We start from the raw sequence: 19,442 nt of genomic DNA, 5'->3' as shown, positions 1-19,442 counted from the left end.
TTTCAAGGAGATTGTAAAGAAATGTACATCTTAGGTATAAGCTTCATTTGGTCTCCTACAACTTGAATGTTCCTGCTTTCTGCCTTCTCTCGAAGTTTCATTAGAAAACCACCTTGCAAGTCCCTCGCACCTCGGGGGTTCTGCCCAGGAGAAATTTTCAAACTCTGAAGCACTGGTACAGCCTGGGCGTCCTCCCCTCTGGTCACGAGGGCCCAGTGGACTGCTGCATTCTGGCACCTGTGTACCTGGTGAGCCCCCAGCACCAACCCTGACGTCGGTGCTTCGGATCTGCTTGATGTCAAAAGCCCTGGCAGGCAGCTACTATTCTGGTGGCAGGAATCTGCTTATAACTAGCAGACAAATGAGGAAAAAGCCTCATTTGAGTTTTTGAGATCCCAGGCCCTGACCCCTGCCTGCTTCTTCTCTCTCTTGTGACAAAGTTGAAATTAGTGGGAAAAGCCAGGACCACTCTTTCTGCCTTGCTAGCTGATTCTAAGCTCTCTTCCTCCTGCCATATGCTTACACTGAAGCATATTTTAGCAACAGTGGAAAAAAAAATATAGTCCATTTTCCAACAGTGGCTGCTGGGGCGTAAGGTTAAGAAATAAAGCACACCGGAGGCGCCTGGGTGGCTCAGTCAGTTGGGTGTCTGCCTTCAGCTCGTGTCATGATCCCAGGGTCCTGGGATTGAGCCCTGCATTGGGCTCCCTGCTTGGCGGGGAGTCTGTGCTTCTCCTCTCCCTCTGCCTCTCCCCTCAGCTTGTGCTCTTTCACTCACTCTCTCAAATAAATAAAATCCTTTAAAAAAAAGAAAGAACGCACACCCATACTCTTGTATATAATTCCAGGTATGTATGAGCAGAGTCTCGAAAGAGAAGAGATTTGCCAAGAGCAAGAGTGAGTGGTAAGGCCAGTCCATGTGGCCTGTTTGAGGAAATGCAAGCACATGAACAAAAATCTTTGTTAGCATCTCTGATTTAGAAAAGATTCTTAGAAGTGCATTGTAAAGACAAAGGTGCAATGGTTTTAAGACCCTCAATAGGAATTGCAAATTTCCTTACAGAAAGGTTGCTGTCAGAACAGGGAGGGAGGGGGAGAGGCGTGTCCCCACACCTCCTCAGCATTGAGTATTGTCATCTAAAAATCCTATACCAGTTTGAGAGGTGAAAATGTCTAATTTATTGAGGAAGCTGAACATTTAAAAGCTTTTCTGGACTACTACGGTCCTTCTTTTGCAAGGTGAGTTGCCTGGCCATGACTTTCAATCATTTTTCTATTGAGGTACTAATGTTTTTGTGGTCCAATTATTTATGCAGCAAATATATACTGAGTGCCTGTTACGTGCCAGGCAGTCTTCCAGTCACTGGGGCCACAGCAGGGAACAAATCAGAGATCTCTGCCTTCCAGGAAGCTGATGTTCTGGAGAGAAGAGACAGTGAACGAGGAGACAAAGACAAGATTTATAAAAGCTCTTTAAAGATTTAGGATGATAACACTTTGTCACATAGTTTTCCTAGTTTATCATTTGCTTTATAATTTTATTTGTATTTCAATCCATCTTAAGAGAACTTCTCAATTTATTTACTTTTTATTTTAGCATAATTTCAAGCTTACAGAAAAGTTGCAAACATAGGAGAGTTCCCACATACCTTTCCCCCAGCTTTCCCTGTCAGCAACATACATAGTGATGGCACAGATGTCGAAACTAAGAAATTAAATTAGTATAACACTATTAACTAAATTACAGACCTTGCTTGGATTTCACCAGTTTTTCCACTAATGCCTTTTTTTCTGCTCCCAAATCCAACCCAGGATACTGTGCTGCACTTAGGACATTCTTAATTTCTATGTAGTAAAATCTATTGATTTTTTTTTTAATTGCTCATTTTTTTTTCTTAGCCGGTCCTTCCCTGTTCTGAGATCTGAAAAACACTAACCTATTTTTTCTTCTAGCTTTTTACGGTTTCATTTTTTTTTTTAAAGATTTTATTTATTTGACAGAGAGAGACACAGCGAGAGAGGAAACACAAGCAAGGGGAGTGGGGGAGGGAGAAGCAGGCTTCCCGCCGAGCAGGGACCCCAATGTGGGGCTTGATCCCAGGACCCTGGGATCATGACCTGAGCCGAAGGCAGACGCTTAACGACTGAGCCACCCAGGCGCCCCTTTATGGTTTCATTTTAAAAATTATTTCTTTAACCTATCTGGAATTTATTTTGATGCAAAGTATAAATAGGGATCTAACTTTTTTTTTATTTAAATAGTTGGTTTGGCTGCATAATACTCTATAACAAATCCTTCCTTTCCTCACTGATCTGTGAAGCGACTTTTATCAAAAATGAAGTTCTCAGGGACGCCTGGGTGGCTCAGTCGTTAAGCGTCTGCCTTCGGCTCAGGTCATGATCCCAGGGTCCTGGGATCAAGCCCCACATTGGGCTCCCCACTCCCACTCCCCCTGCTTGTGTTCCCTCTCTCGCTGTGTCTCTCTCTGTCAAATAAATAAAATCTTTCAAAAAAAAAAAAAAATGAAGTACTTAGAGGCTCCTGGCTGGCTCAGTGGGAAGAGCATGGGACTCTTGATCTCAGGGTCATGGGTTGGAACCCCACGCTGGGTGTAGATATTACTAAAACAAATAAATACACTTTATTTCTTTTTAAATAGGGTACTTAAGATGTACTAGGTTCTGTTTCTGGGCTACATGTTCTGTTCTCTTGATTTTTCTGTTGGCAGCTGTATCAATATTATACTTTAAATTCTATCCTTATAGTATATGTTCATATCTGGTAGGAGAAGACCCCTCCCTCCTCAGCTTTATGAAAATCCTGTCAATAGGAATTATGATCTCATTTATGTGCCAGGTCCTGTGTTGGGCGCCACAGAGAAGCTAGGAACCACTGAGGCAGACCTGTGAGCCAGTGCCACACTGCAGCACTCTGGAGCACGGGTGACCCCTGAGGAAAGGCCCACAGAGTTAGCCAGTAATCAGAGAAGGTGTGGCCTCTGACTGACTGGAGTAGGAGCTAGCCAGAGAAGCAGGAGGGACCTTGTAGGCAGAAGGAACAGTGTGAACCAAGGCCTGGGTGCTGGAGAAGTATGCAGTGTCTCTAGGGAACCGTATGCAATTGGAGTTTTGAGTACTGGGGATTGGGAGGTGGGGTGGAGGGTAGAGGCGGCTGGTGGTAGGAAGAGGTGAGACCACAGAGGGAGGCTGGCTAGGTCATCGAAGGCCTTGGGGTGTCCAGATGACCCCACGGGCCCTCCTGTCCTGGGCTCTGAATTCTCCAGTTACTGACTCTCTTCCCAGGAACATGTTCCCAGCCAACCTTGTGGAAGCCACATTCAAACAGGTGAGTGGGTCCTGGGGCGAGGGGTGACGGAGCGGGGCAGGTAGGGCCAGCCTGGGCCAGGCTGGGAGGTGTCAGGTTTACCCAGCAAGTCTCCCTGCCTCCTGGGGCCGGAGGCTGGAGAGGAGGGGAGGTGGGGCCATCAAGATCCTTAGAGCCTCCCCTGGCCACAGCCCTGCCCGGGGTTCCAGCTTCTTAGAAAGAGAACTGACGGGGGGGGGGGGCACCCATGCTCTAGGCTCACCCCCACGCTCGCGTACCCCCGATCACTGGATCTTCACAGTAACCCTGGGCTCGGTGCACCCGCCCCGTCCCAGATGAGGAAACCTAGGCTAGAGGCTTGGAAGGATTAAAGGACCTGCCCAAAGTTATACAGCTAGTAAATGACAGTGCTGGTCGGGAAACCCAGGCCTGTCTGGCGTCTAAGCCTGTGTTCTTTTTCTTTTTAAAATAACCCCTTTTCCCTGTAGTTAAGAATAATCTTGTTCAGTGTAAAATATTAGGAAAATACTAAAATACAAAGCAGAAAATAAAAATCTCTTGTCCTAGGACCAAGCAACAGTGGTGGTAGTTGGGACACATCTAGTCTTTTTTCTCTGCATAAATATGTTTTGGAAAAACAAAATTGGGATAATAGTACAGAGATGGCGTGTATCTTGCTTTTTCCCCAAGCTCATTATAGCATGAGCATTTGCCCTGGTTACGAAGTGTTTCTTTAAAATACACTATTTGCGATGATATAAGAGCCCATGGTGGGGCCATCCCTCGTTTCGGTGGGCCTCGAGGTTGTTTTCGAAGTTTTTTTCTTTTTGGAAATGATGGTAAATATCTTTGTGCGCCAATTTTTATCTGCCCTTCTAATAATTTCTAATCCTTTTCCCCTCATAAAACGTCAGCTGGTTGGTCGACAATCCAGCAAGCATTTCCCAACCCCCTTGCCTGTGCTGGGCCTTGCATTAGGACTGAGGACACAAAGGAGGAGGTTGAGGGTTGGAGAGGAGGCTCTAAAATAAGGAGCTGTGAAATCTTGAGCTAATCACTGCATCTTTCCTAATCTCCTGGGCCTTTATCTATGAAATGAGCCAGAGAATGACGGGCCCTCAGTGCTAGGCGAGGGATTTCTGATTTTATTCCAATAGTGATGGGGAATTACTGAAGGCATGAGAGAGAATGTCGCTCTACCTCATACCTACCCAGAATGCCCTTTCTCTTTTGGCAAACTCCTACCCATCCTTCAAGGCCCAACTCAAATGTCCCCTTCTTTGGGAAGCTGTCTGACCCCTGAGACAAAGTAAGTCACTCCCTCCCCAAAGCTGTCAGAGCAGAATTCATGTCTGGTTCATCTTTGTGTCCCTGGCATCCACCACAGCATGTTCAGTGTTGGAATGATGATGATGATGGTGGTGGCATAACAGCGGTAACGGTAACGACCACATAAGGCATGCCACAGGCCAGGCACTGTTGAAACACTTCATGTATGTTGTCTCATTTAATCTAATGAGCTAGATACGATTGCGACCCCCGTTTTACAGATGAAGAAACTGAAGCACGGAAACTTGAGGTCCCATATATTTCCTGAGTGGTTCCCCCACGCCAACCCCCAGAAGATCTACCTCATTGACACTGTGGTGTTGGGAGGAGAGAGGACTCCCTCGTTTGGGCTCCTAGTGCCCAAGGAATGAGAGGGAAAAACCCAGGGATGCCCTGGGGCAAAGGAGGAAAGGGAGCCGGCTTGGAGGCTCAGTTCCTCCCAGCTGGATCCTCCTCTCCTCAAAAAGGCTTGGGGCAAGCTGAACTTTTTCAAAGAGAAGGTCCAAGTTTTCATCAGTGGCAGGCAGGACTGGCTGGCTGTTAGGTGGATGGAAAATGGATGCTTGGAAGGCATAGACAGGTGAATGGAAAATTATCTGGGTAGAAGAAGAGATGGGTAGAGGGGGACCCAGATGGGTGCAACGACGCAGAGAAGGAAGAAGAGGGAGGAAGGGGTGGAGAGACGCATGGCTGGGGAGTGTCCATGGATGAAGGAATCTCAATTTTCTTTTTGGTAAAATCTTGGTAATACTCCTGCCTACCTCACAGGGTTACTGTCAATCAAATAGTTCTTGACTGCATCCAAATGTGCCTCCAAGATGTTATTGTTGTTGTTGATGACATTAAGAACAATATTTGGCCCTGACTCCTTCCTGGTTGGGGTGTCGCCCACTAGTACCGCACCAAGACCACCCCCGTTGTCAAATCCCCCAAGACGGCATGGGCGGAGGCCCCTCCTCGGCAGATCCCGGTCTATGGGGTCCAGGAAGAGAATGGCTCTCGTGTTCAGAACTTCGCCCTGGACCTGACCCCGCCACCTGAGGTTGTTTACAAGTCAGAGCCTGATACCATCGACGGCATGAACGTGCTGGGCATTGTCATCTTCTCTGCCACCATGGGTATGTGCTGCCCTCCCCACACTGGCAGTGGCCTGCAGCCAGTCCCCTTTGCATCCATCCTCCTCTGCCACCCTGTACCCACTAATGTGAATAACCTAGAGTCTCCTATCTTCCTTCCTGGTGGGTCCTTTCTTTCCTAGCCGGTGGAGTGGCTTAAGTCCCCATTCTATGACCGAGGGGTGTCTCCTGTCCTCCCCCGGCTAGAGCTGGTGTTCACTTGGAATTCTCCCTCCCTGGGTGCTAGTCAGCCTCCAGGGGTGTCAGCTTGCCCTTAAAGAGGACCATCTCTTGGCCCCCCCTCCCAGCAGGGGGGGTTCCATTTTACTGAGATCTGGGGTTCCTGGGGCAGGGTGGGGGGACATTACAATAAAGAAGAGGAAAAATCTAAAACTCTCTGTCATCACCATCTCTCTAAAGCCCTTATTTCTCCCCTCCATCTCCCACAGGGGCTTCTCACTGGCCAACTGTCTCCTCAGACATATCTCTGTCATTTCTCAGGGCCCACGGTTGGCTTCCCGACCACACCCTCCCCTTTGCTACTCTTCTCCAGGAGGTGCCAAGACCCCCAGCCATAGGCTGTTACCATAAAGCCAGTGAAGCCTAACTTGCAAAGGTCTTTCTGTACCTTCACACACACAGTATTATTTTTCGTGGAGAGGGCCCCAAACTGTATAAGCGTCAGATCCCATAAAACCTATGGGTCTGCCTCTGCCAGCAACACCAACACACACACGAAACCCTTTTCCTTCTTGGGGACAAACCATCCAGAACAATCTAGCTCGTCAATCCCTATCTTGTCCTTCGAGACCATTGTCAGAGGTCATTGTCTTATTCTAAAATTGGCACCAACCTCCCTCTTCACCCTGGCCAAGGGCCTGGGAGGGCCTCTCCTACCTCCCTGACTTCTCCACAAGGTTTTCTCACCATCCCCTGGTTGCTCGCGCAGGGCATCCGGGCGCCATCTTCTGCCTCGGCCTCTGCCCCAGCCCGCATCCAAATCTGTCAGAGGTTTCAGAGGTCTACCTCTGAAACCTCTCTCTGAGCCTGCATTTCCCTCTGCCCTCTGCCACCCCTCGTGGTTCAGGCTCACCGTCATCTTTGACCTGGTTTCTGCACGAGCCTCCTGAAGAGTCCCTGCCCTGGTGTGTCCTCCTCACCGGCTGGCAAAGTCCTGCAAAAAGCCTCCAGGGGCTCTCCAGTGCGCTTGGAAAGGGGGCCCGAGCGCTACACGCGGCCTGCAGAGCTCCGCGTGACCCGGCGCAGCCTGCCCCCAAGCTCCTCTGCTCCTGCTCTCTTACCGCCCCAACCGCTCTTGGCCGCCATGCCGCTTTCCGGTTCCCGGAAGCTGCCTCCCCAAAGCCCTTCCCACTTCCTGCCGCCTGGCCGCTCCTGCCCCTTCCTCCCCCTTGCGCCTTCCTCACCCTTGCTGGCGGGGACAGAGGTCTACATACGCTTCGTGTCCTCGGGAGAGTCTTACCGACCCCCCCCGCCCCGACTGGTCAGGTGCCCCATGTTCCTCCTTAAACGTCTGACCGACTGCAGTTATCTATCTGTTTCTGTTGAAGTCGCACAGAAGCAGGTGTGAGCTCCATGCAGGCAGAGATGGGCCTGGCTTGTTCCCCATTTATCCCCACAGCCCACTGCCCGGACTGGGAAGAGCAGGCACGCGGGAAAAATCTGTTGGAGAGATGGGTGGATGGCTGGATGAATGGATGGGCCATGGTGGATGAGGAAGCTCTTAACATCTTGGCTCGGCGGTCAGGCACGCAGAGGGGCCAGGGCCTCCAGGACCCGAGTGTGTGACAAGATGGTGCTTGGAAGCGCTCGCAGCACATTTGGCAATCGGTTCTCAGTGGACACTCCTCCTCCTCCTCCCCAGCGGCCTCTCTTAGAGGTGGGAACATATAAACAGGACGTCTGCTGGCGGAGCGAAAGAAACCCCGGAACCCTTGGACTCAGTTCACTAAGTGTTGACTGGACGTGTGTAACTGTCCACGTGTCAGTGTATCTATGTTTGTATATGTGGGCCCAAGTGTGTATGCAGATCTGTATATGTGTGTCCAAGTCAGAGTGTGCCTGGGCCAGTGCGTGCATCTGTGCGGGCCTACCTCAGGGTGTGCCTGCATCTATCTGTATGTGCCCACATCTGAGTGTGAGCAAGCCACACTTGCCCAGCTGCTTCGAATGGTCCCCTCAACACAGCCTCCTCTCCCCATCTCTCCCCTGGTGTTGGGACGTGGCTGATGCTAAGGCCTCATTAGCCTTGACTATTGCAGGAGACCTCCTGCCAGACCCTGGGTCCTGTGCACACTAGCAGCCAGCCAGCCAGAGCCCTTAGGCGCCTCCAGGGAAATCTAAGTGGAAACTGATTCAGGCAGGAAGAGCCTGAGGAGCAAACAGAGCTGGCAGTGGACCTGGGTCTCAGCTCAGCCAGGCTTCCACAGGCCAGCTGGGCAGGGCTAGGCTGTGTCACCTCCAGCTTGGGCCTCTCCTAATCACAGCAGCAGGGTCCCGTGTCATCCCATCACTATGTGGTAGCTGTTCTGTGGACCGTGTGGGCTCAGGGCTTCTGGGACAGGGAAAGGGCCTCTCTCTGGAGTCCCATAGGCCAGGGTTCAAATCCTGGCCCTCCTTCTCCCTGGCTGACCCAGGTGGTGAGCCCCTCCAAGCACATTGCCAGCAAGCTTTCCAAGGGCAGCCACAGAGTGCTTTGCTCTCTATTTTTGTGTCACCAGAAGGGACAGCTGTCCCTTGTCACTGTTTCAGGAGTGGCCTGATGGTGCTCACTTGCATACAGCTCGCCTGAAAGAGTACATCATGAACACCCCCCAAGGAAGGGAATAACAGGGGCTCCAGGAAAGGTTTCATTAGTCATTCCTTTGTTCCTTCCGTCATTAGGTGCTTATGGTTGAGCACCTACGATGTGCCAGCGAAGGAAATACTGTTGTTGCCCTCACGGAGCTAACCTTCTGCTGGAGGAGATGAGAAGAAACAACAGACAACTGGAAAATAATAGTTATAAGTTGTAATAGTGATATAAAGGGATCAGAAAGAGATGAGACAGAGAAGAACAAACCAGGAGTGTGCCGAGGGGAGTGGGGACAGTTCCCCAGGCTGCATGCGGAGCCAGGCAGACAGTGTTTCAGGCACCAGGACCTATGTGGGCAAGGCCCTGCGGCAGTGAGAAGCTTGATGTATTCTAGAAACATAAGGAAGGCCAGTGATGCCAGAGCATAGTGAGAAGGTGAAAAGCAGGGCCAGATGGAGGTGGGAGGTGTAGATGGGTCAGATCGACTGGGACCTGAAGCAGTGGGGAACTTGGTGATGGTCTGAGGACTCAGGAAGCCAGTGAGGGGTGTTTGGCAGGGAGCATTTTTATGGATGAGCAAGGAGGACGAGACAAGAGCCCTGGTCCAGCGGTGGTGGCCGAGAAGGAAGGGAAAGGGTTGGGGGAAGCGCTGGTGCATCAAAGGCTACTGGGAAGTCGGCCAAGGCCCAGGGGCTCCACGCGCACGTGGCCCTGTCTGCACTTTGCCACTAGCCCGTGTCAGCATGTGATGATGTCATGCACAATTGCATCTCAGTCTGTGGCATCCGTGATATGCTTGTGTGTCCCTGTCCCCGCAGGCATCATGCTGGGCCGCATGGGTGACAGTGGAACCCCTCTGGTCAGCTTTTGCCAGTGCCTCAATGAGTCCGTCATGAAGATCGTGGCAGTGGCTGTGTGGTAAGCCTCATGGGGGAGGGGGGCAGGAGCGTCCTCTTCTACCTTCACCCGCCCCCTTCCCGCCCTGCCCTGCACGGATGGACACCCATGGTCCCTTCCTCTGCTTTCCTAGCTAAAGCAGAAAGCTGCACAGGAGGCTCAGCCCTGGCCTGGGGCCTCCAGAGCTACACATTTTCCCCTGGATTCCACTCCTACCCCCCCCCCCCCCACCAGCCCTGACCAGGCCTCATTCCAGCCCTGGGCCTGCCATTTCTGGCCTGGTCAGGCCCACTGGAGGAAAGTTACAAGCTAAGCGTCGCCCTGCTCTCCTGGCCCAGTTTCCCCATCACATGGAGTCTCATCAGCTCAGCTTTTGAAGAAGAGGAACACTGGAAGCGAGAACCAGCTGCCCCTCTTGGTTCAGAGCTCAGGCCTTAGGAATCTTCTAGTCCAACCAGTTCAGATGGGGAAATGCAGAGGCTTGCCCAAGGTCATACATGAAGTTTGTGGCACTGCTGGGTGGAAACAAGGGCCTGCTGAGGGCAGGGCACTCCTCAGAGGCCTAAACGGGAAGGCACAGAGGCCAGAGGTCTTGCAGGGCTGGGCTGGTTGAGGGTCGGGGTATGAATGACACCATGTGCCCTGGTACTACATCGCTGCCTGGGACCCTTGCCTGCCTGGCCCTGAGCTGGCTGCCTGTCCCCACCCTGCCCCCAGGTACTTCCCCTTCGGCATTGTGTTCCTCATCGCTGGCAAGATCCTGGAGATGGATGACCCCACGGCTGTCAGAAAGAAGCTGGGCTTCTATGCGGTCACTGTGGTGTGTGGGCTGGTGGTCCACGGCCTCTTCATCCTGCCCCTGCTCTACTTCTTCATTACCAAAAAGAACCCCATTGTCTTCATCCGCGGTGTCCTCCAGGCCCTGCTCATCGCACTGGCCACCTCCTCCAGGTAGCCCTGGGTGATGTGCAGGGTGGGGAGAGGGCAGTGGCTGAACTCTGTTCATCTGTCCCGCCATCATGTGTCCATAGCCATAGAACCATGGCAAGTTTCAGTATGGCCCACTTCACAAACTTGGGGGTAGCCGTGGTAAGGAGACCGATTTTTGCAACAGATTGCTTGAGGTCCCACCTGCCCCCCGAATGGCAGGAAGCCCTTATTGCCTCTTAACGCCTTCCCCTCCCCTACTGCCCGAGTCTCTAAGACCCACTCAGTCCATGTGGGGGTGGCTTCTGCACACCTGCGGTTGGGACAGCTGACAAGGGATGAATCTGCAATTGCTGTTGCCTTTCTCTGCCACACCATGCTTCTGTTGGAGTTGGGCCCTGCGTTGTTTAGGGACTTGGCCCATCTGCGGCCACAGAGACATCCTGGCTGGATGCCCTGTCACACCTGGACAGTGTCACTAGCCAGTGGGGATTTGAATCATGGTTCCATCACCCACTGGCTGTGTGGCTGTGGGCAAGTCACTTGAGCTCCCTGGGCATCCATTTCCTCACATACAGATTGGGGGTTATGGTGGCCTCTGCCTCAGAGGGTTGCCATGGGAATGAGTGGAGATAAGTCACCCAAGGGCAAGAAGGCTGGTCTGGGCTAAATGAGGTGGCACCTGCTCTCCAGGATCCCAGCCCACAGCAGAGTGCAGAAGAGCCCAGGGGGTTGGAGTCATGCAAACCCAGGTGTCTATCAAGGAGTGAAAAAGTGTTCTATACTCCATGAAGAAAGGGTGGTTCTCCCCATAGCAAATGTCCAAGCTCCATATGAAGGAAGTCAGCTGAGCTCAGGCCCGTGTCTCTCTGGAGCCAAAGCCTGGCTCTTCCTTCCAGCCCTTATTGCCTTCTCTTCTCTGGGCCTCACCCTTCCAATCTGTCAAATGGGAATGAAGGCCACCACAGAGATCCTTCCTCGGCAGCCACATGACCCCATCCTTGGCAGCCAAAGCACCTAAGGAAGAACTGAGGAGAAGCAGAGCCCCAGGGAGGAGAAGCCCCAGGAGCCTCATCCAGGAACCTCCACACAGGGCAGGGGCCAGGAGGTGGAAAGGAAAGACAAAGTCCCAAGTGGCTGCTGGCCCCCAGGCCACAGGCCAACCCCTGCTGGAGCCAGCAGCCCTGGGCCATCTCCTGCTTGGCAGGAGCCACAGCCTCGGGCCCAGGACACTGGGAAGTGGACATGGGCCCCCAGGCAGTGGCTCTGAGGCCACCCCAACCTGCGTTTTTGTCTCAGCACGGCCACCAGGAGCTTCACTGCAAACACTGTAATAGTGATCAGAGTGGTTTCCGCTGTCTGAGTGCTTGCCAAGTGCCAGACACTGTTCAAAGCGCTTTCTCATTGAACCACCCTCATAGCGCTGTAATCTAGGTATCGCATGGGACAGGGAGACTAAGGCATGCACAGGTTGAGGAACCTGCCAGAGCCACTTGGCTAGTGGGAGGTTGGGATCAAATTCCAGCAAGTCTGGCCACTTCATCTAAGGGTGGCACAGCGCTGTGACTCTGGGTCAGCCCCTCGTCCCCTCTGGGCTTCCATTTCTTCATCTGTAAAACAGCCTCAAAACCCCTCCCGCACAGGAAGCCGGGAGGATCGGATGAGCGTATGTAAAGCACAATGCCTGGCGCATAGTAGGTGCTGTGCTGGTGGTGACTCCTTTCCCAACCTGTGTGGTTGGTGGGGGTCTCAGGCGCTGGGCCTGGGCGGGCCTGGTTGGGCCACTGATCTCACACTCCCCAAGGATGCCACTTGAGACCACTGCAAAGCTCCTTCAGCCTCTTCTCACTGGTGATGAGTAGGCTGTGTGGGGTGGGGACAAGATTCCGTCCCTGGCAGAGGAAGAGGGTGGTGGGCAGACACTGACCCCTCTGCCCACAGCTCAGCCACACTGCCCATCACCTTCAAGTGCCTGCTGGAAAACAACCACATTGACCGGCGCATTGCCCGCTTTGTGCTGCCTGTGGGTGCCACCATCAACATGGACGGCACCGCGCTCTACGAGGCTGTGGCCGCCATCTTCATTGCCCAGGTCAACAATTATGAGCTGGACTTCGGCCAGATCATCACCATCAGGTACATACCTGACACGCATACCCAGTATGGATTGGCAGTGGGGAGAGGAGGACACTGGAAGGGCCTTTAGGATTCTTGGGCTCCCAGATGTGATGGGGTCTCGGGGAAGAGGTTTGTTCCAGGCCACACAGCAAGTCAGGGCTGCGGCCGGATCGTGACCCGGCGTCTGTGACTCAGGGCTCCTTCCCCAGCGCCCCCTGCACAGCAGGCTGGGAAGCTGAGGCCCAGAGGAGGGCCTGCAGTCCGGACACGCGGGGCAGCGAGGGGGCTGCAGGCAGGCACGGGATGAGCAGAGGCGGGGGCTGAGACGAGGGACAGAGGGGGGACTGCTACTGTGGCAGGTGCTGGGGTGAGGGGCAGAGGCCGTGGGGAAGGCCTTGCATGCCAGCCCCAGGGCACAAGTCTGGCCCTGGGAACCAGGCCCCAGAAGCAGGCTGGGCAGGGCTGTGTGGGGGACGACCTGAATCCCCAGTCAGCTTCCTGGAACCCTACCGAGGCAGTGGCTCCAGGCACAGGCTTCTCCACAAACTCCTCAGGCGTTTCTGCTGAGGCCAGGGATGGAGGCCATGGGGCCAGAGGACCTTGAGCAGGCACATGCTCCCCCACCGCGAGAACTTCCCGATGTGGCTTTCCCGACAAGCCCTGCCCCATATGGCTGTCCCCAGAGGCCCTGGCATTCTGGCTTCCTTCTTGGAGCCAGGGCCCCAGCAGCGAGGCCTGCCCCTCCTGCTTCTCCTCCCGCTCTGCCTGCCCCTCCCCCCTGCAGCATCACGGCCACCGCGGCCAGCATCGGGGCAGCTGGCATCCCCCAGGCTGGGCTCGTCACCATGGTCATCGTGCTGACGTCCGTGGGACTGCCCACTGACGACATCACCCTCATCATCGCTGTCGACTGGGCTCTGTGAGTGGGGTTCGCCAGGCAGCCGGCCGGGGGTTGGGGGGTGGGCCGGGGAACTGCCGGGGTTTGGCCCAGGGGGGTGCCTTGCTCACGGACACCAGCCCAGCCGGTGGTATAATGTGTGGGGCCCAGTGTCCAGAAACGAAAATGTGCCTACTCCTGTTCAAAACCGATAAAGAACTTCCGGAGGGTGGGAGCGGAGCCTTAGACCCAGCCCAGGCCCTTCTAAGCACGGGCAGTCATGTGCCCAGGAACCCAGCCGTGCATCAACCTGCTCTGGCGTCACCCCCAGTGGCGGGGGGTGGGGGGAGCTGGTATGCTCAAGAGGACCCGAAAGGCACCTTGCTGCGGGCCCCAGCCTGGGGTGAGCACCACCCACCACCAGCTCCTCCTACAGAAAAAAAGTGCCCGCTGCTCACTGCCCACTTTGTCTCACCAGGGACCGCTTCCGCACCATGATTAACGTGCTGGGTGATGCGCTGGCGGCCGGGATCATGGCCCACATCTGCCGGAAGGACTTTGCTCAGGACACAGGCACTGAGGTGAGAGCAGTGCCTCCCTCCTGGCCTGGCCGCTGAGAGGGTGAGCTGGGGCGGCGGGGGGCACCAGGTCTTCTCACGGGGGCCGGCAGCCTTCTGCCCAGCCCTCCTTGCCTCTGGCCTCGGTCTCCTCCTCTGTACGGGGGTGACTGATTCCTCTAACGGCTGCTTGCTGAGCACTCACCACGGCGGTGGGCGGATCGTGGGAGGAGCAGCGGGAGTAAAGGAAGATGAAGCCCTGGAGCCTGGACCCTCGAGTGGAGGGGTGTTTGTCCTGCTGACAACAATACAAATGTTTGTACATCTGCACAGGGCTTCGTGGTTTTCAGGACTCCTTCAATAACTCTGTGTAGCAGGCTCTCCCACTCTGTAGGGGCGGGGACAGGCAGGGGAGCCACCAACTCACTCGCCAGATGGTGTGGCCCTCCTCCACTAAGACAGCCTCAGAAGGAAGCAGGACGGAGTGGAGCTGGGGGCCCAGAGAGGGCCTGGGTGACCTATCAAGGTCCCACAGCACATCTGTAGGAAAACCAATCACATGGTTTGCTCATTCAGTCCACCCCAGTGTCTAACCTCACTCCCTCCTGCTGCTACCAAGGCCTGTTTCCCCTCCCCAGAAACTGCCGCCCTGTGAGACCAAGCCCGTGAGCCTCCAGGAGATCGTGGCAACCCAGCAGAACGGCTGTGTGAAGAGCGTGGCTGAGGCCTCAGAGCTGACCCTGGGGCCCGCCTGTCCCCACCACATCCCCGTCCAGGTGGAGCAGGACGAGGAGTCAGCTGCCACCTGTCTGGACCACTGCACCATTGAGATTAGTGAGCTTGAGACCAACGTCTGAGCCTGCAGGGCCGCAGGGGCCAGGGGAGGCCTCCAGGGTTAGGCGCCAAGGGCAGGATCTCAACTCACCTACTTTTCTGAGCACCTGACAGGAGCCAGGCTCACACACTCTTCCCACCCTTGAGAGGCCAGAATGAGCCCCACTTGTCGGACAGTGGCATCCCAGAAAGGGAAAAACTGCAGGTGGGAGCCCCAGCTGGAGAATGATGAGCCGGCATGGCCTAAGCCCCGGCTGTGACATGTGTACTGTGATGGCCTAGGAGGGTGGCAGGCAGGCACTATATGGTCTCACTTTCTGGATCACACAGTTGAGGATCTGTGAGCTGAAAACACTCACCCCAGGTCTCAGAGCAAATAATGTCAGGGCCAGGACTCTAACTCAAGTCTTTCAAGCCTTGGCCACTCTTTCCCAGAGAACGGGGGCCTGCAGGGCCAGATGCCAAGGGTTTCTGCCCCCCTCCAGGAGCTCTGCAGCCACCACTACCTTCACTTTATGAAGACGTAACAGCCTGGTTCTGCCCCAGCTGTGTCCCTGCCCAGGCCCGTCCCCCTCCCTGCCCTGTAACACGTGGCCTCAGACAAACAGCTCTCCCCAAGGACAGCCCAGCCAAAGGCCAAGGCCCACTGCCTGCCACGTGCCACAGCCCATCCCACCAGCTGTCTCTCACAAAGCTCAGCCGACGTGGAGAGGGGATGTCTTCAGAAGAGCTGCAGGGACCCTTAGAAACATCTGGGCCAGCCTGCCACAGGATAGGTGGGCCAGCCAGGACTGGGGAGGCAGGCGTGCCTGGGATGCTTTGGTCAAGTTGCCCATGGAGCCCTGGGGTCAGCCCTCTACGCAAGCCTGTGTGATGAAGTGGCGTTAGATTTTCTACTCCTTACTGTGTTTGCAAATTCAGTGATAACTAAATAAAGGTATTTTGTTTTTTAAGTCTGTGGGCGTAGTGACCAACCCTGGCCAGCATTTCTTTATTGGGCTAATATAGGCTGTCTGCGGTGCAGACTGGCCCGACTGGGCAGCCAATGTAGGGTCAGACCTGTCCATGTAGCCAGAGGAGAGACAGGTCTAGTTGGCCTGGCAGTGTGTGGACAGGCCTGCCTGGGCAGCCAGAGTGCAAACGAGCCTGTCCTGGGGGCTGGAATGAAGCCAGGCCTGTCTGAGCTGTCATAGGCAGGAGGCAGAGTACGAATCAGCTTGCCCGGGGGCCTGTCTCCACAGCCACAGTGTGGACAGACCACAGAGATCAGTCCCCACAAAAGAGACAAATTTCCTCAAATAGTCTGGCTCCCTTTGGTGAATGCTTTGCTTTCAGGAGGGGATGTGCCCAAAGACATTTCTAGACTCTCTTCCTCATTCTCCTCAGCCCCAGGGTGCCTCCAGGAGGCTCACAGGGGACACAGAAGAGCCCTGGCCACACAGCCTGTTCTGAATGGGCTCTAGGGTGAAGATGCAGTTCTAGGGTCTTGCACAGAGAAGCCCCGGAAGACACTGAAGCGGTGGGAAGGGATGGGCTTCCCAGAGACTCAGGAGGGCACTTGCCCTCCCAGCCCCCACTCCTGAACTACTTCCCATCCTCCTCCCAGGGCCGCAGTCTGAGGAGTCCAGGAAGGGCCCTGATCCTAGGACCCCCATTCCATTGCAGGGCCAGGGGCTGGAGGGTCTACCATGGGAACATCCTTCATTAAGGCCTAATCACCAAAGAGAGGTCAGAGGTCAAACTATCAGTCATTCCCACAATTGTGTGGACGGGCTGAAACATCCCTTCCCTGCGTCACATCTCTAAGGCCCTTTGAGCAGTGGATCCTGGCCCACCCCAAGGCAGGAATCTGCTCTTTACGGGGCTCGACAGGAGCATGCTTACACACCTCCAGGAGCGGGAGGACACTGCTTCCTGGGCATCTCATCCACTGTGGGGCGGCTCTGCTTGTCGGAGTTTCTGCTTTGCTCTGAGCCAGGTGCTGCCCCTCCCAGTTCCAGCTCTGGCCTTGCTGGGGATGGTGGGAGCGCTAGACATGTCCGTCATTTCTTCCCTGGGCAGGCCTGCAAAGACCTGGGCCCCCAAGGAGACTCTGCTCTAGCTCTCGGGCCTGCCTCCAGGCTCTTTCCCATCCCAGCCATCGTGGGGACACCCCCATCAGTGATGCCCGCTCAGGGCACAGGCGGTCCTCCGGGTAAGCCTGAGTAGCCCAAAGCTGGGAGGTCCTCTGCTCAGATGCTCAGCCTCTGGAAGTGCAGAGTGAGCTCACAAGCCCCATGTGGTGGTCCTGGCCGGACCTGCTGACCCCCACCGAGCAGACGGGCCACACATGCCTCAGGCCTCCTTACCTGTGACTAAACCCCACACCCCTGGACCTCGGCCTGTGACATGACTTATGGGCCAACAACTAAACTCTGCGCCGACTCCTGCCGGTCTGGACAGGCCCTGAGGTGCTTGTGTCCTGCCCACCCCCAGCCGGGCGCCGGTCCAGCACCTGACAGGAAGCACACACAGACACGGCCATGGGCTGCCAGAAAGGGGTAATGCTTTTATATTAGTTTTTCTGTAACAAGAAAAATCAGCTTTGAGGTTTTTTTTTTTTTTTTTTATCATTTTTTTCTTAAAAAGAATTCAAAGTCCAAAGGCACCCAGAACTCCCCACAGGCCCAAAGAATAAAAAGGTATGTCATCAGGGCAGCTGGGCCCTTCCTCCTCGCTTAGCCCTGCCCCTCCACCTCACTCCTGCCCAAGGCCCCAGCCGCCCCGGGAGACTTTCCCTCTGGCCTTGGTGGGATTTCCATCAAAGACGCGCCTGTGGCCGGCCGGGGCATGGCAGGGAGTGACCGCCCCAGCGGCTGGGGGCCAGGGCAGCAGTCCCAAAGGGGGGAACAGAAACAACAGTCAGCTTCTGTGAGTTCCAGAGGGTGGCGGGCCCCCGGCCACAGAGAGCACCAAGATAACTCTGTCTTCTCCAGTGGACGGATGGACAGACGGCTGAGCAGATGGCAAGCTGTTCTGGCCAGTTCTGGCTGGGGCAAGAGGTGTTGGTGGCAGGGGCCACAGAGGGCTCTCTGCATGTGACTTGTGTGTATGTTGGGGGGGGGTCATGGTAAAGGGAGCAGGCACCCGTGGGAGCCAGGGCAGGGTCAGACCCTTCCCCGAGTCTGCATGAGTCCAGGGGCATGATGGAGATGGAGGGCCTGGGAGGGGAGTGGAACTGTTCGGTGGGTGCCGTGCAGCCCGCAGTGTGTGGACGTGTCGTGGTGCCTGCCCATGTGTGGCTGAGGGCGCTGCAGGAACGGGTGGGGATGGGAGACTGTGTGCTCAGCCTGTGTGGTGGTGGGTGGCTGGTGGGGGCGGCACTGGGTGTGTCTGTGAGCATGGCAGACCGGGGCTCACAGGGCACAGGTACGTGCTGCAGAAAGGGGTCCGGCGGTCCGTTGTCCTGCAGAACACGTGGAAGAGTCAGGGGCAGACCTGCCAGCTTTGGGAAGGTGGGCTGGAGCTAGGAGGCCCCCCCAGGGGACTCTGGGAGGGCCAGGCCACTGCAGGCAGGAGAGGGAGTTGCCCCTGGGGGCCCAGAGCCAGGAGGCCACCCACTGGGCAGTGTTCTCACTGACTGGCCAGGCCTGGTATCGACTCGCCTCTGGCCACTCCCCAGGGCCCCTCCCAGCCTCCCCCCAACAGACATGCCTGAGGCCAATGGCCTCCAGAGGGGGCAGATTCTCCCCCATCCCAGGACTCCACAGCCCCCTCAGGAGGGCCAGAGCATCCTCACTGAACAGCTGTTCACCCCCTCCCTGACCCCCGGCTCTGCCTGAGGACAGTGTCTAGAGAGGAGGTCTCCACCTTCTCCCCTGGGGCCCCGGCAGCAGGGGAAGGGGACTCCCAAGCACGGCCTCTGGCCTGTTCTCCGAGCTAGGATAATGACCCCATGCACATCCTTCTGTCGGCCCCACCTCCTTCTGTCATCTCCCCATGGGGTCCTCACCACCACCCTGCAGTCTCCTCTCTGACCCAAGCCCCTACTTCAAGTCAGAGTCCTAACAGTGGCCCGGGGGGGCCCTTCCCATGGTCACAGGCTGACCCTGTGACCCCACCAGCTCAGCTCATTCTGACCACAGCTCTCCTCCCGGCTACTCACCACACGGTGCCCACTCTCCAACGTCCCTCTCCAGAGGCCCTGCCCACCCACCCTCCTGTCTACACATCCTTCCCTTCCCAGACTGACTCCCAGGGTCCACAACTGCAGCCATTCGCCTGCCAATACCCTCAACATCCTCGTTCCTTACCCTTCTGTCCCACACACCTGGCCAAAAACCCCGCCACGGATGGATCCAATGGCCCATCTTCTCCACACCCACCCCGGTCAGCCGAGCGCCTCCTGCTGCACAGAGAAAACAGAAGGCTGAAGGCATCAGGCTGATAGGACTGCGTGTCCAGCCACCAAGCCACTAAGCTGTGTGTGACTGCAGCCACTCGGTCCTCCGTCCCTCCTGCCCCCGTGGAGGCACTGGCCCTCCTGCCAAAGCCAGTCCCTCCTACCGTCTCTACAGGGCTAGCTTCGCCCTGCTCTCCTCTCTCCTCTGTCCCGTCTTTAACCCCCCCTCCGGCCAAGCCCCTCCCCATCAGCGCTCCAACCGGCTCTGTT

The 19,442-nt window shown here is 55.6% G+C and overlaps 2 protein-coding genes across 8 annotated transcripts in view; one reads left to right on the top strand and one right to left on the bottom strand.

Moving 5' to 3' along the window:
* Positions 1-1,170: 1,170 nt before the first annotated feature.
* Positions 1,171-19,442, bottom strand: part of PODN (podocan) — a 38,847-nt gene continuing 20,575 nt past the window's right edge. For 2 of the 7 annotated variants that reach the window (XM_027599429.2, XM_027599389.2), the window contains exon 11: positions 17,315-18,236. The gene's annotated coding sequence lies outside the window, so the exon portion shown is untranslated. Of the gene's footprint in view, positions 1,420-12,462; positions 14,498-17,314; positions 18,237-19,100; positions 19,179-19,442 lie in introns of those variants that run through there. The other 5 variants (XR_003520884.2, XR_003520881.2, XR_003520882.2 and 2 more) reach the window with 5 other exon arrangements.
* Positions 2,546-16,259, top strand: LOC113926737 (excitatory amino acid transporter 5-like). The gene is made up of 9 exons (XM_027602067.2): positions 2,546-3,346; positions 5,550-5,772; positions 9,400-9,499; positions 10,196-10,429; positions 12,049-12,071; positions 12,268-12,541; positions 13,308-13,442; positions 13,879-13,981; positions 14,596-16,259. The coding sequence occupies exons 1-9, from the start codon at positions 3,242-3,244 to the stop codon at positions 14,812-14,814; spliced, it is 1,416 nt and encodes a 471-aa protein (XP_027457868.1). The 5' UTR covers positions 2,546-3,241; the 3' UTR covers positions 14,815-16,259.

This window comes from Zalophus californianus, chromosome 4 (assembly GCF_009762305.2).
Source record: "Zalophus californianus isolate mZalCal1 chromosome 4, mZalCal1.pri.v2, whole genome shotgun sequence".
In the NCBI taxonomy this organism is placed as follows: domain Eukaryota; kingdom Metazoa; phylum Chordata; class Mammalia; order Carnivora; family Otariidae; genus Zalophus; species Zalophus californianus.
Note: the sequence above shows the minus strand (reverse complement) of the source record. Positions and strands in the feature narration are given on the sequence as shown.